This window comes from Syngnathus floridae, chromosome 17 (assembly GCF_059516105.1).
Source record: "Syngnathus floridae isolate MCC-2025c chromosome 17, RoL_Sflo_1.0, whole genome shotgun sequence".
In the NCBI taxonomy this organism is placed as follows: Eukaryota; Metazoa; Chordata; class Actinopteri; order Syngnathiformes; family Syngnathidae; genus Syngnathus; species Syngnathus floridae.
In genome coordinates, this window is record NC_142429.1 from 12,466,357 (window position 1) to 12,492,714 (window position 26,358).

Here is a 26,358-nt window from a genome sequence, read left to right on the forward strand (position 1 = left end):
TGATGTGCTCTCACAAGCTTATTTATTTGACCTACTGGCTGGCGTTTATTCTTTGATGTATTTTCATGCATGTCATAAAAAAGCCCCCGTAACAAATTCCTTCGTCCCAGCCATGTCAAGATAGCATACATTTTTGTCCCCCCAAAAATATACTACGGAGTCGTTGTGTTGTTGTTTTTTTAAATCAAGGAAAATAAATGAAAAAAACCAACAACCTGTTTTTCTGAAGCGTAATAACTACGTACGGTAGTCGTTGTGTGCTGGATGTGCGCCTTTAAGAGGCGTGAGTGACGTCAGGAACCCACCGCTTGCCACCGCTTGGTCTTGCCACCGCTTGGTCTTGCCACCGCTTGGTCTTGCCACCGCTTGGTCTTGCCACCGCTTGGTCTTGCCACCGCTTGGTCTGGCTGGCCAGCCAGCGCAAGTTGCAGCCTTGCGAGCGAGTCTTTTCATTTGGTAAACACTTAAGTAACGCTACAGCCCTAATTGCAACGATACATTTTTCTCAGTCAGCTATTTTTGAAAAATTGGAGAAAAACACGTGAAGTCATATTGTTTTCATTGGAATATGTGATATGGATCCAACAAGCAAAAAAAATAAAATAAACCAAGGCCAAATTTAGCGCAGCGTGCCGTCGTTCTGCAGCAGCAGGTAATCCCGAACCGAGCTGGGGACGTCCAGTCGACTCGCTTGCGAGTGGCAAAGCGCCCCCAAGCAACGACGCAAAGCGCAGCGACAGAGGTGCTGCAGTGAGCGAGGCTGACCGCTCAGCTCACGGACTCGTTGGAAGAAACTCTCGTGTCCTCGCGTGAGAGGGCCGTCGTCTTCCATCCAGTCGCACGGCGGGACGTACGGGTACGAGTTAAGGAGAAGCTCCAAGGTTGCAGGAGAGAGGACACACCGCTTCAACGTCTGCGTGCAGACAACAGCGAACAACACAATGTTAACGTTAAGAAAGTCAGCCGGCCGGCCAGCCAGCCAGCCGGCCAGCCAGCCAGCCAGCCAGCCAGCCAGCCAGGAAGACAGTCTCCAAATGATCTCGACTGGGGCTTTTCCAAACCTTCGGTGGGACAGGTTTGGCTCCATGATTCAGGAGCATCTGCACCACTGCTTCGGGTTGTTGGTCCAAGTTGTCCTCAAGCACCTGAAAGCACCCGCAATCAGTGTTCAGTGTGACGTCCTTCTCTCGACCGTCGCGTGCTGTCGTACCTGCAGCGCACACTCCAAGGGCGTGTAGCCCGCGCTGTTGCTGACATCTGCCTTGGCTCCGTAGCGCAGCAGCAGCTCCACCATGGCCGGGCTGCAATTGTGGCAAGCGTTGTGCAGCGGCGTGTGTCGCTTCTTACCCGCCGTGCGCGGGTCGGCGCCCGCGTCCAGCAACTTGCGCACCACGGCCAGGTAGCGGCCCACCTCCCGCGGCTTGTCGGCTTTGGCGCAGGCGGCGTTCAGAGGCGTCTCCCCCTCCAGGTTGGTGGCCAGCACGTCGGCGCCGAGGGAGAGCAGCAGCGCCACGTGGCCCTCCAGGCCCCTGGAGGCGGCCACGTGCAGCGGAGTAAGCCTGGACTCGGCCGTCCTCGCGTTCACGTCGGCGCCGTCGTCCAGAAGTAGCTCGGCACACCTGCGGGTGCATTTTCACGTCCGGTCGCAGAGATACAGAATGGGTGGCGGGCGACAATAATCCTCCCGACGGGCGACGATAATCCTCCCGAGCTCACGGTAACGAGAGGGGTGAGGTGCACAGGTGAAGAGGAGCGCTTCCGTCGGCCGTCAGCAGTTGCGCGTCCGCTCCGTGGGCCAGCAAGAGTTTGACGCAGGCGGCGTGTCCTCCCGCGCAGGCATCGTGGAGCGCCGTGGCGCCTCCCGGCTCAGCGTTCACCTCGGCTCCGCGGGACAAGAGCTCCTCCACGCACGCTGCGTGCCCACCGCCGGAAGCCAGGCGCAGGGCGGACGTCCGCTTCACCTTGGAGCTTATGGTCCATATGCCTGAGCGAGGAACACAATGGAGTCAAAGTTACGTAGGGCTGCTGAAGGATTAGGAGAAAGAACGGTGGCCAAGTGGGAACGCTCCCACTACGACATAGACAAAGAAGACTTTCACAACAAAGCGGCTGACAAGCTTCAGGAATCGTAGCTGCTACTGCAGCGACGGTGTTAGCTTGCCTACGGCGTTTTGCTTTGTGTGAGTCCAGCCACATCGAGTTACTAAGTGAGTTTGCCAGCCACCGACCGCTGAGCTGGAGGGACGTACCCATCTCCGGGGCCCACGTCATCTCCTCATGCACCGTCTCCATGTGAGCGTTGACCATGGCGGGGTCCCTGAGGACGGCGTACACCCCCTTCATGTCCCCGCACATGAAGGTATTGTGGATGGCAGCGTCTCGGCAGCGGACGATAGGCGGGGCGGCCCGCACCTCCTGGAGCCGCTGCGTAGCCCTGCGGGGGGCTCTCGGTAGCGGGTCTCGGGTGAGTGCGCGCCTCTGGGCCAGGGCCCTCCGTGCGTCCTCCCAGTCTTGCAACTCCTGCTCGAGCCTCAGGGAGCGCAGTGATGTGGATGAGAAGGGAAAGGCGTCCTTGGACATGACGTTTCTTGGAGAACACAGAGAAAAAGCTGCTGCACCATGTAACCTCCATTGGAGTTCTTCAAACAGGTTCGAAAAATACTTACAAAAAGGTCGGACTCACCCGCAACGGGAATCGCAAACGCTTAGAGCCTCATTAGAAGCACATTTGTTCCTCTCTTTTATGCTCAAGCGTATGCAGGGTTGCCAAATGCCAACTCATACTCGGTTAATAATAGATACTAGTTTACTATGTGTAAACGGATACCTGTACGTTTCTAAAATGCTCAAGAGGTGGCAGTGTTGACAAGCGTAGAAACAGCAAATTACACATGTAATTGGTGTTAATGAATTATGGCTGTGCTATTTATTGCTAAGCCGACGGACCACGTCGAACCAGGAGGCAGGCGCGCGTGCTACATACGGGTATGCTCGAGGCAAGAGAAAAAAAGAAATAAAATACAACTGCAGGCGGTGCAGGGATGGAGAGAGTGAGGGAGGGGTACTATCTCAACAGACTTGCTTGTTCTTCGTCAGAACACGTACGTCATGACGTTTGAACGTGGGTCGCGGGCTCACCGGTGTTTTCTCCTCATTAGCCCAGCACACCAACACTAGCAAGCTAAGCAGTTAGCGACTTTGGAACACCAAATCACTTGAAAACAACAAGGAGCAAACGTCCCTCGACGTCTTGTGACCCGTCGTGTGTGCGATGGTAAGTAAGTGAGCTCGTATCAGGCGAAACGTTAGCTTGCACGCTAGCATGATCGTACTTTTCCATTGAAGTCGCCAACATCTTGGATTTATATTCAAAAGGAGCTTTGGCTTTTTACAGAGCTGCCATCTGGGTGGGCTGTTCAGCATAGGCGAGGACTTTGACGACGAGGTGATAAAACACACCTGTCACCGCACGGACCACATTTACGTCAGCACGGCCGCATAATGTTGTTGACGAGGCCTCCCTCGTATTGTTTGTGCGTCAGGACTTGCTGGGGACTCACTGGGCTGCCACTGTGCCATCCCACCCTGTGGATGCAACTCGCCATTCCGGCACCAACCTCCAGAGAGCGTCCACTTCGGAAACGGTTGCACCGACTTTACGGAAACTGTCCTCGGGCGCTCGGGCTTTCCACCGCCACCCACCGGTAAACCCTGAGCCCCATGAGCCCCACTTGGGGTTTGGGTCGGGGCCCGCTACCTCACGGGTTCCTCCGAGAGAACCCGGCGCCAGCCTCCTCCAGCCAAATGTGGAGTCTTTGCTCGCCTCAAATCAGCTTACTCCGGCTTTGCAGGACCTTACCTCAGGCGCTCATTTCCTGAGGCCCAGTTTGCCAGCCGCACTGAGCCTCCCTAAGCCCCATGTGGGGGCACAGGAGAGCCCCGGCACCAATGAGCCATTCCGGCCTCTAGGCCAGAAAACCTTGCGGAAGCTTTCTTCGAACGCTCCAGCTTGCGCTCTTCCGTCCCCCGAATCGGACTCGGGGAGGGCCAACAGGCAGCCGTGTGCCGTCGCCACCGCCGTTGTGGCATTCCGCCCGCTGGGTGCCGCCCCCGTGGTCACTCGAGGATCGGGATCGAACCTTCTTCGGCCGAGTGACGAGCGACCAGCTCACTACTCCCTTGCACCTACCGCACGCCATGTCACCGAGCCCCTCTCGAGGTTACTGCAGAAGCCCAGCGCCAATGTCGCCGCTCAGGATGACTTTGACGACTGGGACTTGGACCTTGCCGACTTGGAGGCGTGTGAACGTTTAGCCGTACCCTCTGGCCCGCTCCAAGCCCTAGGTGGAGGGACCCTTAGAGCGCCAACCTCCACAGCCACCTCGCTAGCCCCAAACGCTCTTTCCAGGAGTCACTGCAAGCCTCAGCGAGCGGCGCGGAGCACCCCAGGGCCCTCGGGTCCGCCTCGGGGCCTCTTTGAGACGGTTTCACCCGCGCTCGTACCCTCCCCCTCTTCATCTCCCGCCTTTAGTCCGCACCCCCTCAGCACACCGTTGCTGACAAACCACCTGGTGCAGCTGGTGTCTGCGTCAAACAAGCTGTCCCGCAAGAGGCCTCGCTCGGAGCCCAAGACTCGGCGCTTCCCGGGCCCGGCGGGGCTCCTCCCGGAGGAGGTGGGTTTCGAAGCGTTGACGTCATCCATCTAAGATGGTTTTCCTGTCCAAGTGATGTCATTTCGTGAGTTTGTTCCTTTTTCCCAGCCACCCAGTCGCAGTCTGGATGAGATTGTGGTGTCCGTTCCCCAGATTCCCGCCTCCGGTGTGGCGGCTCGTCTTCCACACCAGGTAATGAACGGCGTGCAATACTCGCATGATCCCAGGGAAGCACGATGACCTTGTGGTTAGCCCCGGCGTCTTTTTGAAATTGAGAGCGGATTATTGGAGAGGGCAACCACATGTGTCCCAACACCTTTGTCCAGGTTTCCGGCTCCCAAAGTGAGGAAGAGGATTTTGGCGGCCCCTGGGCGGCCATGAAGGCCGAGATGGGACTGGACGATCGGAACCCGGCGTGCTTCCTGTGCTCCTTCAGCGTGGTTATGGTGCTCCGCAAGGTCTCTCTTTCTCTCTCTCTCGCTTTTCTGCTTGCCTGCTTTGCTTTCAGTCATTTTCTTATGTCTTGTTTCGTTGTGGTGGTGGTGGTGGTGGCAGGCAGCTTTGAAGCAGCTGAACAAAAACAAAGTGCCAAACATGGCCGTGATGCTCAAGAGTATCACCCACACGCATGCCGACGCTAAGGCCGTGTTCAGGGATCCTACAGGCACGTGCGGATGCAAAACAAACACACACACACACACACACACACACACACACACACACACACACACACACTTTACCATTCCTGCACAGCAATGGACACGGCCATCTTGTTGACTAAAGGTGAGATCCGGGGCACGGTGCATCGGCGCCTCCTGGAGGAGCGCTTTGGGGAACTGAAGGTTGGCGCCGTGCTTCTTCTCAAACAAGTGAGAAAACACTTTTTAAATAAAAAAACAAAAAAAGGGTCACCAAGATCCTTTGATCTGAAAGCCAGTGTGGTATTTTCTTGTAGGTGGGCGTGTTCTCCCCCTCCCATTGCAACCACTACCTCAACGTGACGCCTAACAACCTTCTCAGGATCTATTCACCAGATGGAGGCTGCCACAAGGGGCAGCTGCCACCGTCGGTTCTGGTGGGCGACGCGCACCCAAATCGGCAAGCGTCGGTGCGCTGTCTGCCCTTCAAATTTAGTTTTTCTTTCTTTCTTTCACGTAGGAGCCCTCGCCCGCCGTCGAGCCGGTAAGCTGCACGCAGCTGGTGTTTGACGATGACAGCGCCGTTGCCGACGACGGGACCAAATGCAAAGATGGAAGCCCCCAAGCTTCAGGATGGGACGCAGGTGGGTGCACTCAAGTGTGTAGGATGCCAAACAATTGTGTAACCATTTCAAACAAATAAAAGGGGCTGGTCACACTTGATTGCAGACGACCTTGATGAGCTGTTGGTGGCGCTCTCCGAGGACACCTACAGTCTTTGAGTTTGACAACGGACCCCGATGTCATTGTGCAAATGTTCAAAACATGCAAAACTGTGCAATTTTTTGTTGTTGTTTAAAAGTGCCCCAAGTCTCTGTTGATATTAGCAAAGAAAAATGTATTGCAACATTCTTTTCTCACATTGATTGATACAGGCCAATGGTGATTGATAATAAATGGGTTGATTGGTTTGTTGGAAGATTATAGATGTGTTGGAAATTAGTTGGAATTTGTGGAAGGAAAAAAATGTAAATTGTATCCTTTGATAATATAATTTATTTAATCATAATTTGCCTTGAAACTTTTGCAGCCTCTCCTGCTACATATGCAAACGGGGCGCATAATTATGCCTGATGATGCTTCATATCCCATTAAAAATGCACTCAGCAATTGTAATTACTCTTTACGCACCGGCCCTAATTTGACACTTTTCTTTTCATCCTCAGTTAAATTGAGTCCCTGGGGGAAAGTAACATTTTTCATCACTCCATTAAATTATGATTTTATGAAAGGGCATCAAATAATCAATTTCAGTGTGTGAGAAGGTGAAATCAACTCTCTGTGAGGAACAAAAATGCAAAGGTACAAATGATTGAGCTCGCGGGTCAGGAGGGCCGACCACATCATTTGCCTGCAGGCAAGTAGCTTGCTTACCAGCCAGGGGAGGGGTCATTGTGATTTCCAAGTCACGTGGTAGAAGTGATCCTTTGAAAATATCGTGTCTGTTATTTATCTTTCTTAGTGTGAGAAATAATTCAACACTGTCTTCCCGCAAATGAGTATATAATATAATAAGTATATAATGTATAGAATACAGCTCCGGAGATAAGGAGATTCCTTGGTTAATTGGAGGCGGTTCCAAAATGACGTCACGGACGCACGTCGTCCTAATGACAATTGAGTTAGCGCCCGCCAGTGTGGATACCGGAAGACGGACGAGGTGGCGGGAAAGTCACGCTAAAGTGCCTTCATTAAACATTAATGGGGCGACTGGAAACTTGCTTCCTTTATTAGAAGGGCAACTACAGCTACAGCCGCAGAAGAATGAATATCGTCGCCAAAGCCACCAAATTGCAAGGCCAGCTGGAAAGTAGGTGGACCGTCAACTTTCGCCATTTTGGAGGGAGTACCGTAAAAGGCCAACTATAGGCTCGAAATGCTCTTAATCACCCCTTTTGTTCAGTGAAGGCTTTCATATTGGATGTTTTTCACGTATTTTTTTGAGGCTCGAAATCAGTTTTTATAATGCTTGGAGTTGAAGGGGACACATGGAAACCCGCAATTGCTCTTTTGTGTATGTTCCATTTGCACTTTTATAAAAACAACAACAACAACTTCTTTTTATAGAATCATCTGTTGATTTTGGCAAGCACAGCATTGTCTCTAAATGTGTTTTTGTGTATTTGAATCTGTTATTATTTGGGGCTTTTTTTATTTTTTACTATAGATGTAAATTTTTATGTTTTTTAATCGTTTTAACGTTCTTATATTAGGTTTATTTTAATGTGCTTTTAAAAAGAATTCAATTTTTTTCCCCCACACAGTTTACACAGTTTAAAATGTACACTGAGAGGTTACATTGCCAGCCAGTTTTTTTGGCATGAGCATCATAGTCTTGAAAAATATGCTTTTGAGTATTATTTCTTTCATGCTCAATAGATATTTTGTGAGCCTGCTGTGCCGTGTGAGGAAAATGTCATTTGAACCATCATCCAGCCTTTCCAGGCAGGCCCTAACCCTCCCTCCCTCCCTCCCTCCGTCCCTCCTGCCTGCCTTCATCCCCCATATGAAGAGTCTCACAACAAGGATGCTTTCCTCATCTCCCCTGGTGTGCCAGCCAGCGATGGCGTGCTACCTCTGACCTCCCCCCGCCTCAAGTTTCTTTTTTGGTCCTGCTCCCTCCTTCCCATCACAGCTCACTTCTGCTTCACTTCCCATGACACCAAATACCCCCCCCCCCCCCACTCCTCCACGAAGCACTACTATCCGTCCATTTGTCTGTCAGTCTGCGTCTTAGCCATCTTCCTGCTTCTCGTCCGTCCGCCTGTGTCTATCTGAGGTGACGGGATGTGGAAGTGTGCGGGCGGGAAGGAGGGGAGGGGAGGGAGTCGACCAACCTTTTTTCTCGCCCCCCTCCTCTCTTTTCTCTCTCACGCACTCCCTCTCTCTTTCTCCGCCGCCGTTGTCAGGCGCCACCACAGATGAGCAGGAAAGAGGCGGGCGAGCGGATGTAGCCGGACGGAGGACGCCAGGAAGAGTTTGGATGGGCGCGCGCGACTAAACGCTGGCTTGGATCACAAAGGGCTGAGCCAGTTCGCCCGCCAGCCAGCAGCCAGCCAGCCAGCCAGCCAGCCAGCCAGCCAGCCAGCCAGCCAGCCAGCCAGCCAGCCAGCCAGCCAGCAGCCAGCCAGCAGCCAGCCAGGAGCCAGCCAGCCAGCAGCCAGCCAGGAGCCAGCCAGCCAGCAGCCAGCCTCCTCCGTCCCTCATCTCACACACTCGCGCCGGATGTCTCCTCGCTCGCTAGGCTGAAGACGAAAGGTGCTGGCCGTCCGTTCATTCATCTGTCAGCTGTGTGCATGGGAGAATCTGGCACGCTTGGACATATGTGTGATGTGTGTGTCAGATTGCACGCAAGAGTGGCTGCTTGAGTCCTGTCACTATGGAATTTGGTGAGTGAGTGCGTGCGTACAGGATGGGATGGATGGATGGGACCAGGATGGTTGCCTTCACGTTTCCGTTCAAAATGAAGTATTCTTGAATTTTCTCTTATTTTTCTTTGAATTTGTAATTTTAGATATACACGCTTTTAGTTTTCCCATTTTGAGTATACTTTTGCATTTATTTAGTTTTGTCATTGAATAGTAATATATATATATTTTAAATGATTAAATTCTATCTATTTTCAATGTTGTTAAACTTTTTTCTATTTCTCCAGATTTATTTAACATTTAAAATAAATTTCAATTTGATTTTATTGGAAGACATTCATTTTGTTTTCCAATGAAGCTAAGTTTGATTTAGATTTTCATTGTATTTTAAACATGCATTTGATTGTCAATGTGAACACAATCAAACATGTTCTTCATTTCTCTTCATTTGAATGCCCGATTTTTTTTTTCCCATTCCATTTGATTTCTTTGATGACGGCCCCTGAACCTTCTAAAGGCGACTTGTATATTGGGCGCAGGTGCGAGAGTGTGGGGGAAGAGCGGGCTTCCCGAGGTGACGATGGACCTGAAAGAGAGCTGCGGAAGCCGAGAGAGCTCCAGCCTGCGTCCGGGCTCCTGGCGGGCCTTCGCCTTGGGCAGCAGCCTGCACGGCCTGCGCTTCGTCTTCCCTTACTCGGGTGGCGGCGGCGGCGGCGGGACGGCGCGCCGCCTCCTGTGGGCGGCGGCTCTGTTGACCTGCACGGCCCTGCTGGCCCTGGAGAGCGCCGAGCGTCTGGCCTACTTCCTGTCCTTCCCTCACGTGACCAGCGTGGACGCAGTGGTGTCGGGCAGCCTGGTCTTCCCCGCCGTCACCGTGTGCAACCTCAACGCCTACCGCTTCGGGCGGCTGACGCGGAATGACCTGTACCACGCCGGCGAGCTGCTGGCGCTGCTGGACGTGCACCTGAACGTCTCGCAGCCTCACCTGGCCGAGCCCGACGTGCTGGACTTCCTGCGGGAGCGCGCCAACTTCACGGCGTACAAGCCCAAGGCTTTCAGCATGCGCGAGTTTGCCGAGCGCGTGGGACACGACCTGCGGGAGATGATGCTCTACTGCCGCTACCAAGGAGACGAGTGCAGCCACCGAGACTTCCAAACGGTAAGTGCGTGCGTGGCGACGGAATCGAGGAAACTGTCAGTCGGGTTCACAGATGAGTCGCCTGCTTGTGGATTGAAAGCACCTCAGGCTTTCTTTGGCCCAATGGGCGCTCTCTGCGTTCCGGGTCCGTTTGGCGCGTTCCGGCCGCCCAATTGAAAGCGCACTTGTGATCTTTTCAAGGCCTTCATGTCAGAGCAAAGTCAATACCCACTTGTTGCCGATTGTTAACTCTCGCGTGTTCTGAATTGTTAAGAGTTGCTTGTTTCCAAAAGTTGCCGTTGCTCTTTTGTCTGCGCGACTTAATGCAAAAACTTTTCGCCGACTTGCCACAAAACTTAAGGTTGAGTGAGGCGAGCGAGGCAGGGGCCAAGAATGAATTGGTTCCATTCAGGAAGCCGGGCTCCTTTTTTCCCCCTCAACTCTCAGTGTGTCATGTTTGAAGGTGGTCTACAAATGCTTTGGTCTTTGTGCTGTGGTTCTGGCGTGGCTTCCATCATGGCAATTGTGAACCATTTGAATAGCACGCTTTCTCCCTGTACTTGCCATTCACCATGCAACTTTTCTTCCATTTCTCACTCACTAATGCATGAAGGTGCTAAGCGTAGTGTATGAATTGTTAAGACTCGGCGGTCCGGTCCGGTTCGGTCACGTCGGCCGGCCCACGCTGTAAACAAACGGCCCAGCCTCTGGCTGTTGGATATGCTGCTGATATGCTGCTGATATGCTGCTGTTATGCTGCTGATATGCTGCTGATATGCTGCTGATATGATGCTGATATGATGCTGATACGCTGCTGATACGCTGCTGATATGCTGCTGATATGATGCTGATATGATGCTGATACGCTGCTGATACGCTGCTGATACGCTGCTGATATGCTGCTGATATGATGCTGATATGATGCTGATATGATGCTGATACGCTTTTGGCCTTGACCGTCCGACTCCAGTCCACTAAAGGCTAGTTTAAGATGGAACAAGTTGAAGGTGTCAATTATTCATGTTTGTGGCAACCATGTCGGTCGGTCGGTCAGCACCACAAATCAAGCAAGCGGTTTGCTCCGAAACAATTTGCTGTGTTGTTTTTACACCATAAGGACAATGACGTTTGTCAAGTCTTTTTTCGTAAACTAAACTAAAAAAGAGATCGTGCTTCAAAGAATTCGAATATTTACTTGGCACAAATGAGTCTTTTGGCTTCTTCCATTTCAAGCGTGCCCCCTGTTGGCCATGACGAGACTGCAGATTGATTCCATTTTCTTCAGTTTGGACTCATTGTGACAGTCGGCTTGCCCTCTTCTGTCGCGGTTAGCCTGCGTAGCCTGGCCAGTCCCCGCTTGTCTTGTCTCCCCTTAGCGGCCATCTTGGATGTCGTAGGTCACGTTGGAAAGTGGCTTTGTAATGGACTTGACAAGAGAGGCCACGAGAAGGCCTCGTTGTGTTTGGCCGCCTGTTGCTGCAGCTGCTCCCGCCCGGCTTGTCAGCTCGCCTTACCGTCGCGACGTACCTTCACCTCCCCGCCCGCGGATGCCGAAAAATCCCCAAACTGGAAGCTGTCACGAGCGTCGTGCCGTTTTGCACGGATGCACGGCGTGAGCGTCGCCTCGCATCGTTGTCAACACGTGCGTGTGCGCACGCTAGATTTGGTCTTCCCTTGTCAAATCTGGAATCTTCCACATCGAAATAGAAGCGGCACATTGGGAAGAATTCCTCATGACATCGCTTTCTTCCGGGTTGCAAATGTTCTCCCGTGGCACCAGGCGGACCGCAAGCAAGGCTTTCCGTGCCGTGTGACTCGGCAGTGGAAAAGAAGCTCGGTGAGGTCAGCTGCGTGCAATTTTGCATGCTAACTGGCAACTTGATGCAGAAATAGACAGTGTGGGACGGGAACCCAGACATAGTTAATCATTGAACGACTGGATCATGACTTCAGGAGATGCCAATAAATAAAATGTCACAACTTTGGTCACGCGTAAAGGCTAGCATACGTCCTCATTTGTAAATGAGCCGAGCACTCTATTCTTGTATTTTCTTAACGCGTACGATGGTGAAACCAAATCTAAAGAATGAATCCGTTTCTGCCATATTTTTCCTTCAATTCAATCAACACTGTGCTGCTCCCTCCTTGTGGGGGGTGTGCGCATGCGCGCTTTGGTCACCAGGGGGCAGTAAAACCAGGATCATCTACGCACAGATGGAGCTTGTATCATATCGATTTAAATGTGGCACTCGTTTTTGCTTGTAAATATAAATGTGGCAGTCCTTTGTTTGCGTTGAAATATCCTTTGCTCGTATCCTGGCGTGGATTGTTTGCAAACGTTCTGCATTGGCCTATAGAACGTCTATAAATATTCCACAGCGTGAGCATTGTCATTTGTCTTTGCGAGCGAATCCCCCTAAGCTGATTGCTCGCTCGCTCCCTGTGGTCTTTTACAAATTAGCTGCTCGTTAGTTCGTTCCGGACGCGGGCTGATTTCGACCCAGACGCCGTAAGTGGGCGGATCTTCCGCACTTTTCTCTGCCGATCACCTCAGTCCGCCGAGATGAACTTTTTTTTAAATTTTATTTATTTTTATTTTTTTTTAAAACACATCCTGGCACGTCTGAGACCTGTGCCATTAAATGTGCTTAGAGGAGGAGAGGCTGGAACCTGGCCCACGCACACTCCGTAATGTGTGGATGATGATGATGATGATGCCAGTGGTGTAAACAGTGGAAAGGCATCGATTTGGCTTGCGGTCTTGCCTCCATCTATATCTCATACTTTTATGACTTGTATTTATTGACTGCTTTGTGGACAGCTTCCAAAAGCAAACACACACGCTGCAGATGAGGTCATATTCCTCTGGATGTTGGCCAACGTTCATGCAGGCCAACAAGACGTAGCCTTGTTTGTCTTGAGTGGAGAAAAGTGCTAATTATAACGCTGTGTGTTTTGTTGCGCTAAAAACATCCATCAGACTGCCCTTTCACACCGTAGTCAGTTGTGCGTGTTCAAGACGACGCTTCAGTCATTTTTGGTGGGGGGGGGGGAACACGTCTATCGTTGAATTCTTTTGTAAATGCTGAAAACGACAAATAATCATCCCCGTCTGCGATGAATTGAAAATTTGTGCTTTCCAACCCGCCGCCCTTCCTGCACTTGCTCACTTCAACCCGCTACTGCAGTAGCGGTCCCTGGCCCATTTGGTTCCGGGCGATGGATAGGATGACTGCAATTTTGTTGCCCCTCGCAATCGACTTCTCATTTGCACTCAATATTAGGATCCTGTCTCGCTCCCTACCGGGCCTCCCTCCCTCCCTCCCTCCTGGCAGTTTGCTATTATTTCCTCAACCAGTTAAGAATATAACAATAAGCGAGTCGGCTTAAAAGCCAAGTTTCAAACATGCCGACTAATCAGCGGGGTTTGTTTCTTGTTTCCCGGCAGGACAGTGTGACTGGCGGACTTTTAAGAGCGTCTCTCATAAAAGCCCGTCTTGTTTAACAGCATCTTTTATGTTTCTGCCTTGCATGACGGAAGCCTAAGGACTAAAAAAAAGAAAAAAAAAAAGAAATCTATATTAACCTCCTTTTTTTTTTTTTTTTTATCACCCGCTCTTTTAATGGAAGCCCATTTGTTCAGCACTGCAGTATGCTTATAAAATGTCGTCTGCTACCCTTTCGCTCAACAAAATTACATCTGGCCAGTGTGCTGCCCGAGCGAGCGAGCGAGCGAGCGGCCAGATAAATGAAAGGTGAGGCCGTGAAAAGACGAGACGGGATGCGGGGTCATCCCTCCGCCGGGCCGGAATACACGGGAATGCTTTTAGCCGCCTGTTCCTCTGACAGTAACGTGTAGAAATAAATAATTTGCGGTGTCCGCTGTCTGTACACGTGTCTTTCAATCTTATTGTTTGTTAGCCTTTGCTTTTTTTTGTAACGCCGTTAGCATTTGAGCAAGAAGTTTAAACTCTCCTTCTTGGTTCCAGTTAGGTGTCAAGGATTTTTGTGCCCGAGTCAGAATACCAAATGGACACGTGCTTGTCGTTCAGCGCGTCGCTCGCTTCCTCCATCCCGCCGATCGAGTCGGCGGCCATTGTGAGGAGCGCCGAGACCGAAACTTTGTTTGTCACTGCCGGACTCGAATGACTTCCCTTATGACAGCCTTGACTGCAGAACGATTGATTTTTTTTCTTCTTCTCCCGCTTCCAGCAAAAGGAAAGCCAAAAGTGTCTTTTCTTGAATAAATGAAGCTTAGCTTTTTCACCCACCGCTCAAGGTGTTGCAAATATCGTCAATATGCTTATGAATGGAGGCCCCGTACGGTTCTCATTGGCCAGCATATCCAATCGCCGGTGAGCGCTCAATCCCGAATGTAACCGTGTCACCGGGCGACAACCTCTGGTGCCATGTACGTACGTACGTACGTCGCCGTCGCATGTGCAGAAAATGGCTTTGAATGCAGTTAGTTTGCATGGTGCAATGTAAATGAAGTCCATAGAAAGAGGCTCTGCTGCGTTGTTATTCTCTTGAGAGCATTAAAGACATCAAATGTGACGGTTGCCCAGACTACGCCGCCGGTCCTTGATTAGAGAAGCGGCCGTTAGAATCGTTTTAAAGCCCATTATCGACTCGTCCTTTGGCCGACTACCTTGAAAGTCGACGCTTATGCTGCCTTTGATATTCATTCTAACACGGTCAAAGTGGCTGCTGAGCTGCAGGCCAAGTGGAGGCCAAGCTCCTTCTCTTTGCGCCGGCCGCCAGTAGCTAGCCCCGTCCGTGCTATCCGCGCTCGCTCCTGCACAAAACAATTAGCGTCAACTTAGTTTGCCGGCGCTTTTGCCGTGCTCATTTCCATGCACTCGCGTCATCTCTCTTTTTTTGTTGTTGCTGTTGTTGTTGAAAAGAAAGACAAGAAAAAGGCAGCTTTGGCGGAATTCCACGTTTGGCCATTGTCGGCCATCTTTCCCCGGAAGATGGCTTTGGGGGAGGCGGGCTATTTTTGACAAGTGACCTAGATAAACACCCTGCGATCCTTCATGGCTGCACTGGCTGTCGTAGCCAGATGTTGCGTTTACCAACAGAGGAAGAAGCTGCTTGCTCAATGTGAGGGAGGCCAGGCTCAAGCCACTCCTTCCAACTTAGTTAGTCACGCTGAGTCCATTGATACCATTCTTTTTTTGACCATTATTATGCTGTAGTTGGAGCTAATGATTCGCTGTCAAGTGCAATGAGGTTTAATGAAATGATCACGCCCAATTAACTGGGAGTATGCGTGTTGAGGTTCAACATTTAGCACTTGGAGAACCATCCATTGGAACCCATCCATTCAATTGGCCACCTTGTATTCCGTTCTAAACATCATTCTGAGCCCTGCTGTTGCCCCCCCCACACACACTTAGCCATCCCAAGTTAACAGATCCCCCCCCCGATGTGTCCAATTAGCCCAAGATGGAGGAGGCAGATGCAGTGTCTGATGGCGCAACGCGACTCCATAACGGCTCGCTAATTAGCCGATACATCGCAGGCCGGCGTTTGCGGCCGCGACCCCGCATCTGAGCGCAGTAATTAGCCATAGCCACGTCTCATTTGCTTTTATACGTATCTCTTTGTTTTACAGCGGCGCCTGGCTTTTGCGTATGGCCGCCTCCGTCCGTGTTTGTGCCCGGCCCGGGCGAGGGTGACGCCCGGCGTCACCGCGGCTGCGTTATTCGCCAACTCGCCAGTGTGCGGTTGAAACCTTGCCAAATTCAGCTACCCCTGGAAACCAAATCCATGATATGATTCCTTCTCACCAGTTTTGAGTTGGCAAATGATCAAATGGAAGTGACAGAACCCCCAAATCGTTGTAATTTGGTGTCAAGCATCTGTCTAGCCTGTCTGGTGAGGTGCGATGACATCACGCGTCAGCTTTCAGAAGAAGCACGCACGCACGCAGGGTGCATTGTGCTACTACCTACGTGGTCGACAGCGCGCCACCTCCTCGGCTGGCCTGCTCGCGTCTGATGGCATCATTCTCAAAAGATGAGGCAAGGATATAAAAAGACGCTGCACGCGCGCTCACGCGCACGCGCGGGTTTCAAGACGAATAACACCACTGTCCATTGGCCACTTTACGGACTCGCTTGTCAGTACTGTCAAGTCGAAGAATCTTTGATTGCGGCAGTTAGCTGCAATTGTACGATTACGACTGCGCAGGCTCGGACGCTTTGGCAGGCTTGCTTTGCTCGCCGCCCGCCGTCTTGAAGTTTCGCATTGACGCCGCATGGCCAACGTCCCCGAGGCCTTTTTGACAAGTCGGCCCCTGAAATGGAATAGACGTGTCGATCGCGATCAGCCCCGCCCGCGCATAAGTTCCAAGAAGCTGCCATTTGAGCCACCATCGTAGGCTACTTTCAAAGCTGATCTTATCCTAATGAGAGCTTACAATGCGTTAGGAAAGTGTCATCATCATTTGAGCCATTTCCATGGCTCAAGGATATAAACAGAGCCATGTTGCCAGGGAGTTTTGTTTCAGCGGTTGGTTACAAGTGGTCAGCGGGGGAAATTGATGACTCACCATAAACTCATTTACTCAAGGTCAGAGTCAGACCACACACACACACACACACGTGTTGAAATCCATACAAGTGAATTGTATAGTTTTACTTTGACAGTCATTCATTTTTATCTGGCAACTCCAAGATTGTCGGCATTGCGCGTTTGCTTTAGTAGGTTTCTCATCACAAATGTATTTATGTCCTTTTTTTATCGGTGCCTTTAAAGTGGAGACGTTGTTGTGAGCTAAAGAGCGAGAAAAGACCAACAAGCCTTCAAAATATTGGTGCGACGCTGACAGAGAGATCAGAAAACAAAGAACAAATCCATGTCATCTGCCACAACATCATAATTTAAGCCCCAACCAGAAAAGAAAAGAAAAGAAAAGAAGCGGGTTGCTCAGACAACGCTTCAGAAAAAAGAACACGCTTTGATTTTCAGAGAGAAGTGGGAAGGCTAGAAATGTTTATTTTCCACATTTCTTTCTTTCTTCGTCTAAAGCCCAAAGCGCCTTCATTAAGGCAAGGCAAGCCAAGGCTGCATCTCCCGCTGTCGATTGGTAATCAATCCGCGTTGTGGAAGGTCGTCTGGCAAGAGCAACTTTGGCCGTTTGGGAGGCTTTTAATCCGACCTCACCGACGTTCGCCTCCCTCTTATGGAGTGGTGACGCAGCCAAAATGACAAGTGCGTCTCTCAAGCCTCCCCGGCCCGGCACATCCGCTCGGCGAGCCGGCGTGTCACTCTCGGACTGCTTAGAGCGCATCCATTATTCACCGGGCGCTCCCCAAGGCGGCGGCGGCGGCGGCAATGCACCTCGCTTGCGGCAGGGAGGGTGGGAGGAAGCGCTGCCACCCGAGTTAACGAGTCGCCGAGCAAAGCAATCAGGCTCGTCTGCGCGGGTCCATTTCAAGTAGTTGTGGCAGCCGTGTTGGACTCCTAATGCCAACGCGGAACCAACATTGTATCTAAAGTACTGACTTTTAATAGCTTAACCTTGAAATTGAATCGACTTGTCAGGAGCAGAGCCACAAAAGTCTGCCCATAGTGTTTGAGAATGTCATCCATCATCTCCATCCAGCAGACGAGTCTTATTGAGTGTCTGTCCTCCTATTTGTGCCGGTGTTTGGTTTGTCGGAAAGACCGTATCGCTCCCCCCGCCCCCCGCTAGGACCTAAAGAAAAACATTCATTATTCATGTTGCCGCCTGCTGGCTACTCATTTAGATCTCTTATTTATAAGCGTGATGGTGACTCAGCTTCAGCCTTAGTTACGTTGTCTGAGGATTCATGTGTCCTCCATGCTGCACCATAGATCACCAGTTTGTATACATTCCACCAATTGTTTGTGATGCCCGGAGGCCTCTTCTATTCCATTTCTTTTTATTCCACTGCACCACGGTGAAGCAGCATGTGGCTTCAAATCAGAGTCCAGACGTGAAATGAAACCAGAGTGAGGAGTCGCAGTGCAGCCAGCTGAGGAGAAGTGAATGGATGAGATGACTGCAAGATGCTGGTGCTCACAACTGATCAGTCGCCTCTATCCAGGCGTAATCCATCTATTACTTTAGATTGAGCGCAAATCAATTACTCGTGGCCGCTGAGTGATGCACAACTATTGCGGCGTTACCCCAGACGACCGTTAGCTCCTCTGTCCCCGTACTTTGGTATTGTCTCCGCGTGAAGCCTTTTAAACCGGCAGAGCGGATCATTTGAATTGCTTCCTCGTCGTAATTGACAGTCATTAATTACAAAAAAAAAAATCATCAGATTAACAGGGGGGGGGGGGGGGGGGGGGAATAACAAATATAAGATGCCAAGCTGAGGCGAGGTAGCGAATGACAACCCACGTGTTTGGAAACCATCACTGTCAAATGCCCACAGCGGGAGATACCAGGGCTCAAAAGTAGGCGTAAGGTTTCGGCCAACTTTTGATAAGATGGAATGAATATTTCAACACATTTAATAAGGCCCTCAAAACACTCAAGTATCGAAAACTCATTTTGGACGTGTGGGCCGATTTAATTAATCTGCGCTTTTTGCTTTCGGGAGTAAGCGCTCCCTGGTGCTCCGTCGTGTTTTCCAGGTCTCTTTCAAGCTTGCCATTGCCTTCAGCATCTTTGCATGCATACAAGTAAGAATGAATGAAAATTACCGGCGCTGGATACAAATGTATGTTAATAATGTAATCCAACTTTTTGGAATATTCATTTGAAGTGTACTCCTAAAACATGTCTTCTGACATTTGGAATTGTACAATGCTAATGCTAACGTGACAATAGACGCATCCCCGCCAGGCCGCCCGCCTGAGCCGACAGGATTTCCGACAGCGTCTGACACGGCCCTTAACGTCGGAACACCCGCCGCTTTTCCCCGTTGGCCGACGTGACCTCTCGCAGGGTTTGTCGAACGACAAGTTGGCAAGCGATACCCGTTGGCCGCCGCCGCCGCCGCCTCGTACAATGGGCTCCGAGTTCAGCGCAACAAGCGATGAGAGAAATCTCGCAAGGCTCTACGGCGCATCAATAATTCAACAAGCGCTGCCGTGACGAGCGGCACAAAGAGGAGAGCGACAAAAAGAAAAGAAAAATCGGAACCAGACCAAGAGTGACGCTTACAAACTGGCTGCTGGAAATATCAAAGGCGGCTGGCTGGCTGGCTGGCTGGCTGGCTGGCTGGCTGGCTGGCTGGCTGGCTGGCTGGCTGGCTGGCTGGCTGGCTGTCTGGCTGTCTGTCTGGCTGGCTGGTTGGCGCACGCACGCACGGCCCGCCGTCCCGCCCGCCCGCCCGCCGAGGGTTTTGATCATAGTTGTTTTCGCTCAGCTTCCTTTCAGTCGCACTCGCCGCATCCTAATTAGTCGGCCTAGACAAGAGAATGAGCGGCAATATCTATGTACGTGTTTACGTCTGGCAATTGGACTCAACAGAACGACAGCAACGAAGGAAAACCTCATTGATAGATTCTCTGATATTTATGCCAAGTGAGCAGCAGCGGCGGCAGGCAGACTCGTCAGCCGCGTTATGTTGCGGCCGTACATGAATAATAAAGCGAGCGTCCATGTCGATCTGTATGTATACACGTGAATGGCAAACTACTCCTGAATAAATCATGCATACGTTCAGTTGAGAATGGGAAGAGTCAGCAGAATTGTCCGGGGCAACTACTTGAATATTAAATAGCGCACAGTGTGCTGCTTTTTTTTTTTCTTCTTCTATAGTACAAGGCCTGAACGCAGCAGCAGTAGTTTATACTGACCACAAAAAAAACGAAAAATATCTCGCCAGGGATGGGACACTGTGACTTACTCCCCCCCCAAAAATCCAAGGAGCACACTTTGGCAGAGGTCCCAAGTTGACTATGCTGCCCGTTTAGTAAAGGCGGGAAGGGCGTGCAAAGCGCTTCCCAGGCAAGAGAACGAACACGTGTGGCAATGAAACAAATGACTCCTTGTGCTCTTATCTTTGACACCTGTGCTGCTTTTGTTCCCGCTATTCCTCCGTGTTCCTGCCGCCGCCGCCTTCATCTTTTATTTAGCCCGCCCCAGCACGGCACGGCACGGCACGGCACAGCCGGCCGGCCTCTAGCGCTACCTCCATCCTTGTTTTATGGCCTCCACCGTGCAGCCGACTTTCACTGCCTCGCAGATTTATACGGCATCAGCGCCCGCCGCGCTTTTTGTGCCTGGAGAGGAAAGTTCCGCACCCCCCGGCGCGACTAAACACAGATGGACAGAGGACACGGACCATTCATAGCGTGAAGAATGTTCACAGCTTTTGCTTTAGCTGGACTTTTTCCGAGCGCAGCACGGCTTTGCGCCTCTGGCTGTAATGGAAGCATTCGGCAAGGTATTCCTTCCGCGGCATCTTTTTAGCGAGGTGTAAATCAAGTCTCCCGGGAGGCCATCTTTTTTGTTTTTTTTGGGGCTCTTGCTCTCTCTCACTCTATCTTCATCCTCCTCCCATCTTTGACGCTGTGGTCTCCCTGGCTCGGGTGAGATTCCCATGCCATGGTTGCGGAGGGAGCCTCGCACTTGTTTGCGAAAAGCGTCTTCATTCGGCAGAGGAAACCATTTTCAGCACAAGCAACGAATCATCAGGTCGTTCTTTTTTATAGCGCCGACCGGTAATAACAGAGCGCAATTTCCGCCTTTGCTTTCCGCATGGCCGTTCCATTTAAACGGCAAGCTCACAAAACGAGGGAAGCAAAATCGGCCGTGATTATATTACCTCAGAAAGATGAAGCTTCGAGATTCAATGAGCGTCGATCAATGTTTTCTCCGTGTGCAGCCACTTTGACAGAAAATGCTCTGTTTTGGTTTTATTCCTTCTTGTTGCCGCGTCTAAGCGCCACTGTCACAGAATAGGGTGACGAAGAATCTCGAATCAATTTTCTGTCCTTTGAGTTGGCCTCGCAAATGTAAAAAAGCAGCAAAGGGAATAGAAAATGGGCGCGCGTTGCCTGCAATATTGCTGGCTCGGGTGTAAATGTGCTTTAATGCTTTGAGTGTTCCCTTACGAGCCCTTTTGTAAAAGCTTCCCCCCGTTGTCTGGAAGAAGGGAGACAAAGTCCACATGGGAATTTTCCTCCACCCGTGTGTCGTCGTCGCTTGCGTGTCGTGAAACGAAATGAAATGCTTTGTTGAGTCTCCTGCTCAAGGTGTCTAGCCAGCAGGGGAGGGAGGGAGGGAGGGAGGAAAGTTTTCATCTTTGACGTCCTAGCAGACTCGCATACCTTGACTAGATTCGGTGTTCCGTATTTGAATGGAACCAATCAAATTCAGCTCTCACGTGTAATTATTGCCTTGGCGCTCGTTGCAGTCGGCCAAATCCGATAAGGACGAGGCTCTCGTTAAATGTGACGGTGTGGCTCCTCTCCCTCCCATCGAATGTGCACGTGTTGCACGCTATCTTGCGCCACGGCAGATGAATGCGGAGCAAAAACCCCTGCAAGTTTTGCCGTCCCTCTGCCCGCTTGGCTCGTAGGTTTGTGTCATTGCTCTCTCGCTCTCGCTCTCTCTGTGTCCATGCGTTCTCATTACACACTGCTGCCTGGCCGTGAGGAAGATATACAGGCATGATTGCTGCTCCTTACTGCCAAGAAGGGCTGACGGAGAAAATCAACCCAAACATTTGCATAAAACGTGAAAACGGCGGCGGCGGCGGCGGCGGCAGCAGCAGAACCTATTGCCTCATTTTTCACTTTTTTGCCATTCTGTAATGACTCATCGTTTGCCACTTTCATGTCTTTTGATCATCTTGGATTTTTTTTTAGGCTGCGTAACCCATCCAATTTGCTGCCTGCCTGCCTGCCTGCCTGCCTTCCGTTGATCGTTCCGTGTACATCTAGAAGGTCATTTTTCGACGATGTCAGAGGTTGCGGACGAGAGGCGGGACTGACCCAAAATAGCCAGAGGCAAATGTGATATGTCAACAAGCAGGCAAGTCAGATGCTTCTCCGTGTACTCCCTCCCTCCCTCTTCAAATGAAGTGATGCTGAAAAAGGTGTTGACGCATGGGGTGTATTTGTTTTTCACCGCAGGGAGTATTTGTGTCTCCAAGTTGCTTAGCGACTCCCCGTTTTTGCCCAGCGTGAGTTGAAGTAAAAAAAAAAGAGACAAATGAGCTGCGGAAGAAAACAAACATGCAAAAAGACCACCAAAGTATTTGAATGGGAAGGAATAGTCGCTCGGTCTCAAGACAGCACGGTCGCTCGGTCTCAAAGCAGCACCAATAGCTTGCTTTCTGAGTTTGTGGAGCCTTGGAAGTTGCACTAAGTTGAAGGGAAGCTCTTCTTTCTCTCTCAGTGGCCAAAAGGGAAATAAAAGGCAATCCATGCATTGGCCCCTTTGAATTGAATGGCACTATTTTACACAGCGGCAGGCAGCAGTGAGGCGGGCGGGCGGCAGCAGTGGGGCGGGTGGGCGGGCGGCAGCAGTGTGGCGGGCGGGCGGCAGCAGTGGGGCGGGCGGGCGGGCGGCAGCAGTGGGGCGGGCGGGCGGGCAGGTGGCAGCAGTGCGCCAACCAGCACACACTCCTTTTATCAAACCACAGACGCTGTAATACAAGCAAACACATAGATTGGGTTTTTTTCTTTTTTTTCAACAGCTCTACCTCCCTCTGATGGTTTGTCTGGACCCATCGTGTCAAGAGGAATGCTTGACATTGTCAGTTTGGGCAGGCCGCCTCGGTGGCGACATCATGACACGCCGTGTCGACCACGCTAACCAGCTCCACGCTCAGAGGGGCAAAGCCGCCGCCGCCGCCGCCACCTCGTGTTGTTGGCGCGCCGTGTCATCGATCCGCACCTGAGCGTGCTTCCCTCTTTTGCTATCAGGCCAGAGCAGGCTCGGAACCTTCTCGTCAACAAGCGCGGCTGAGCGAGTCACTATTTTGTTCCCTGCGGGCGCTTGCTGAGTTGAGCTGAGCTGAGCTGAGCTGAGCTGAGCTGAGCTGAGCTGAGCTTCTGCCGGTTTTCGCTGTCCTGTGTGCGAGCGAGGTAGCCGTCGTGGGGGGATTTGAAGGGAATATCTGAAGGACTGCAAAGTTGGCAAGTTGAATACCTGAACTCCCCGGCCGGCCTTTGTGTTATTTCTAAGCATTGGGCAGTTTGAAATGCTTTTGTCTGAATTGCTTGTGAGCTTGAGCGTTGCTTTTGACATGGTTAAAAAAAAAAAATCAAAGGTACCAAAATACCAAGCCCGTAACGGCGTACGCATATCGCTGCCCTCCTGTTCAACCCGGCTTCCGCTTTTGCTGTTTTTCTTTTTGTGGCCGTGGGCGCGCGTGAGACGTTTCAAGCCAACTTTATGACGGCGATAAAATCACAAACACCTAAATCCTGCATCTGATCAAGCAGCCACCTGGACAGATGGCAGATAACTGCCCATAAAAGTATGTTTTGATTCAGGAGCTTTATCTTAATCTCCTGCTCTGTCTTTAGACGCCGGACCATTTTTGAGCAGCCGTTCTCTTATCATACTTTGGATGCTTTCACACATTCAGGCAGTGAAATGACATTAAAGAGGGAGGCAGGGAGGGAGGGAGGCAGGGAGGGAGGGAGGGCACTGGATGCATTTGCGGGAGCTCCGTTTTTCTTCTTTGAGCCAGCCAGCCAGACAGACTGTGGGGGCGGGCGGATGATGATTTGTTTTGGTCCAAAAGGCCACGTTGACGCTCAAGTTAGTCGAGCTGACGCTGTAAACACAAGCCCGGAGCGAGCGAGTGAGCGAGCGAGCCTGCGAAATGACGGTGCCGCTTTTGCGCAAACTGACCTTTTTGGGCCCATTTTTTGCCCTGCAAAATGGATGATGGCATCTTCACCTACTCTGAGCAAAAGCATGGAAAAATCTGTTTTTGAAAATGTCCTCGTGAGTGGGTTGTCATCTCAAAACTCAAATTGTCTCCGAGGCGCAGTCAAGCCATCATCGTAATAATGGTTTGGATGCTTTGCATCTGTTCTTTTCTGCACTGATGGTCATTTCCATGCTCATTTTGAAAGGTACGTCGGCAGGTTCTTTATCAAACCTGTGCCGTGCTCCGCTGGTCCACCCCCCCGCCCCCCCCCCAGCCCCCCGTCCCACCCCACCCCGCAGCGAGCCGGCCTGTCACCCTCAATGTGCGTGACATTAATATGATCCAGCAGGGCGGCCGACACGGGAGGACCGCTGAGGACCGATTGGCGCTTCCGAGAAGGAGATATTGCGCCAGGCAGCCGCTTGGGAAAGCAAGGTGGACGGGGCGCTTATGACAGCAGCGGTCAGATGGACACTTTGGAGCTTTCGTACAAAATTCAAGTCCCACTCTTTGACAAGTGGCTCTCCAAGACAATCTTCCAAGTGATGGTCTCTTTTTGCTCTGGCCACATTCCACGACTTTTTAGCCATTTAGCAGCATCCTCCTTCTGATTGCCGCTCCAAATTCCCTCGGAGCAATCTGCATGAAACCACTGCAAAGTTTGAAAAGGCCACGCAGGTGCACCGACCAAGCCAAGTCCTTTTGCCATGTACGGCTGGATTCCGCTTCGTACAACTGCTCTTAAGTGACGGTGCCAAGTATTAAATGATTAAGCTGCACACACACACCAAAGGAATTGAGAAAGTCATTATCTGATGTTGATTTTCAAGCTGCAGCCGTAGCTTGTAAACAAATGCTAAACACCAAGTACAAGAAATCTTTCTTTCCCACTAGCAATCCCAGTTGAGTGCTGGCTGTCCAGTTGCTCCTGTCACGTCCACTGCTTGACAACCAAATTCCTCACCGCCTTCATTTTGCCTCCGTCTAGTAAACGAGCTGCCCTCCCTCTTGCCCCGTTCTGTCCTCCTCCTCTCAATTGCATTTTGAGTGCAATGTGCGGCGGCGGCGGCGGCGCTGCTGCAGTCCCAACGGCGCAGCGCTCAGTGATCCATTACTTAGCAGCGCTGCCTTGCCTTGCCTTGCACTGCACTGCCATGTCATGTGTGAGAAGCTCAATTCTGTCTTTTGGCTATCTTGGTGGCACAGTAGTAGCAGCAGCAACCGGGGGGGGGGGGCAGATTTAAGACTTACTCGGCTCTCCAATCACGTGCGGACGTCAATGTGGCGCTTTGCAAGGCAGCACACCGCTGTCACTTCAACCAACACGGAGACGTTGACACCGTAGGCCATTCCTGAAAGTGAACAGCCAGTTTGGGCTGATTTCCCTCAGTGCCCGCCCTCTGGAAACGTTCTAAAGTTCATTCAGGAATGCCCATTTGGCACGCTTCCGACACCTAGGTTGAACTTCCGACATCCTGCCCAAATGGGATCTGTCGGCGGGGGAGACGCAATCGGTGACACGAGAGAGAGAGAGAGAGAGAGAGAGAGAGAGAGAGAGGAGAGAGAGAGAGAGAGAGAGAGAGAGAGAGGAGAGAGAGAGAGAGAGAGAGAGAGGAGGAGAGAGAGAGAGAGAGAGAGAGAGAGAGAGAGAGAGAGAGAGAGAGAGAGAGAGAGAGAGAGAGGATGAGAGAGAGGAGAGGAGAGAGAGAGGGAGAGAGAGAGAGAGAGAGAGAGAGAGAGAGAGAGAGAGAGAGAGAGAGAGAGAGAGAGAGAGAGAGAGAGAGAGAGAGAGAGAGAGAGAGAGAGAGAGAGAGAGAGAGAGAGAGAGAGATCTGTTGGATGCTGAGACGAGCATCCGGCGAGACAGAAGGAAGCCGCCGTGACGCTCAAGCAGTACATCTGATCTGCCCTTTCCTAAGTTTAGCCGCGTCGCCAAAAGGTCAAGGCCGAAAGTGGGTCGACGCACAGCAAATCTCTTCCGTCCGTAAGCAGCATGGAGCGCCAATCGGCAAACGGTGGACAAAGCCGGCAGGCTTCGTCATTTATCGAAACGGACGGAGCTGTCGCAGCCGACCGGCCGGCCGCTTGAGTGTTTTGCACCCCTTTGTCTTTGACCCTGAAACAATTTCACCCACTTTGAGATGAAACGGCGTCACGATTAATGCGGACAAAATCGGATCGCCCGGTGCGCTCGTTGCGCATGACAGATGAATGAACGCTTTGGAAATATACCCACCCACGAGCGTCACGAGTCATTTTTGTAAACGGTTTTAACAAAGATCAACATTTATAATGCACACGGTTGTGTGTCGTGTCGACTCTTTGAGGTTGAGATTCACTGAGGTTATTGACTCAGCTCGGCGGCTGCTTCACGCCTGCGCGTGATGGATGTTTCCCATTAAGGTGCACAGGCAATTCAAAAGAAAAAAAGAGGCAAATCACGTTTGGAATCATTCGCCGCCACACCGCCGCCGACGGAATTCTTATTTGTTGTTAATCGCTTTTTGATCGTGTCTGCTTTTGGAATATTAATGATGACGCCGAGTGAAAAACAAAAGCTGCCTTTATCTGCGTCAGATGCTTTTATGCCTTTTGAGTCTGAAAGGCCATTTCCCCGTGCAGTGTTTTGTTTTATGGAAGTCAAAGGTCAAATATCTTTTCCTCCGGTTTGCTGTC

The 26,358-nt window shown here is 51.3% G+C and overlaps 3 protein-coding genes across 11 annotated transcripts; 2 read left to right on the forward strand and 1 right to left on the reverse strand.

Moving 5' to 3' along the window:
• Window positions 1-542: 542 nt before the first annotated feature.
• Window positions 543-3,558, reverse strand: asb16 (ankyrin repeat and SOCS box containing 16). Of its 7 annotated transcripts, none has more exons than XM_088357145.1 (6): window positions 3,460-3,558; window positions 2,250-2,587; window positions 1,717-1,984; window positions 1,211-1,619; window positions 1,062-1,145; window positions 543-913 (listed from the first exon to the last, which is right to left on the reverse strand). In XM_088357145.1, exons 2-6 carry the CDS (start codon window positions 2,578-2,580, stop codon window positions 620-622), a joined length of 1,386 nt encoding a protein of 461 aa, XP_088213271.1. In that variant the 5' UTR covers window positions 2,581-2,587; window positions 3,460-3,558; the 3' UTR covers window positions 543-619. The 7 variants fall into 7 exon arrangements, with proteins under 7 accessions (XP_088213271.1, XP_088213264.1, XP_088213265.1 ...); XM_088357138.1 differs by having other exon boundaries at window positions 3,333-3,461; XM_088357139.1 differs by lacking the exon at window positions 3,460-3,558 and adding an exon at window positions 3,139-3,326.
• Window positions 2,494-6,274, forward strand: hrob (homologous recombination factor with OB-fold). 3 transcript variants are annotated; one of them, XM_088357135.1, is made up of 11 exons: window positions 2,494-2,649; window positions 3,159-3,274; window positions 3,395-3,445; window positions 3,543-4,673; window positions 4,761-4,844; window positions 4,979-5,110; window positions 5,208-5,316; window positions 5,436-5,521; window positions 5,608-5,727; window positions 5,811-5,934; window positions 6,020-6,274. In XM_088357135.1, exons 2-11 carry the CDS (start codon window positions 3,272-3,274, stop codon window positions 6,070-6,072), a joined length of 1,893 nt encoding a protein of 630 aa, XP_088213261.1. In that variant the 5' UTR covers window positions 2,494-2,649; window positions 3,159-3,271; the 3' UTR covers window positions 6,073-6,274. The 3 variants fall into 3 exon arrangements, with proteins under 3 accessions (XP_088213261.1, XP_088213262.1, XP_088213259.1); XM_088357136.1 differs by lacking the exon at window positions 2,494-2,649 and having other exon boundaries at window positions 3,026-3,274; window positions 5,997-6,274; XM_088357133.1 differs by lacking the exon at window positions 2,494-2,649 and having other exon boundaries at window positions 3,027-3,274.
• Window positions 6,275-6,433: 159 nt separating this feature from the next.
• LOC148384690 (acid-sensing ion channel 2-like) lies at window positions 6,434-24,400 on the forward strand. The gene is made up of 4 exons (XM_088357156.1): window positions 6,434-7,160; window positions 8,260-8,608; window positions 9,258-9,877; window positions 24,032-24,400. Exons 3-4 carry the CDS (start codon window positions 9,299-9,301, stop codon window positions 24,134-24,136), a joined length of 684 nt encoding a protein of 227 aa, XP_088213282.1. The 5' UTR covers window positions 6,434-7,160; window positions 8,260-8,608; window positions 9,258-9,298; the 3' UTR covers window positions 24,137-24,400.
• Window positions 24,401-26,358: the final 1,958 nt, after the last annotated feature.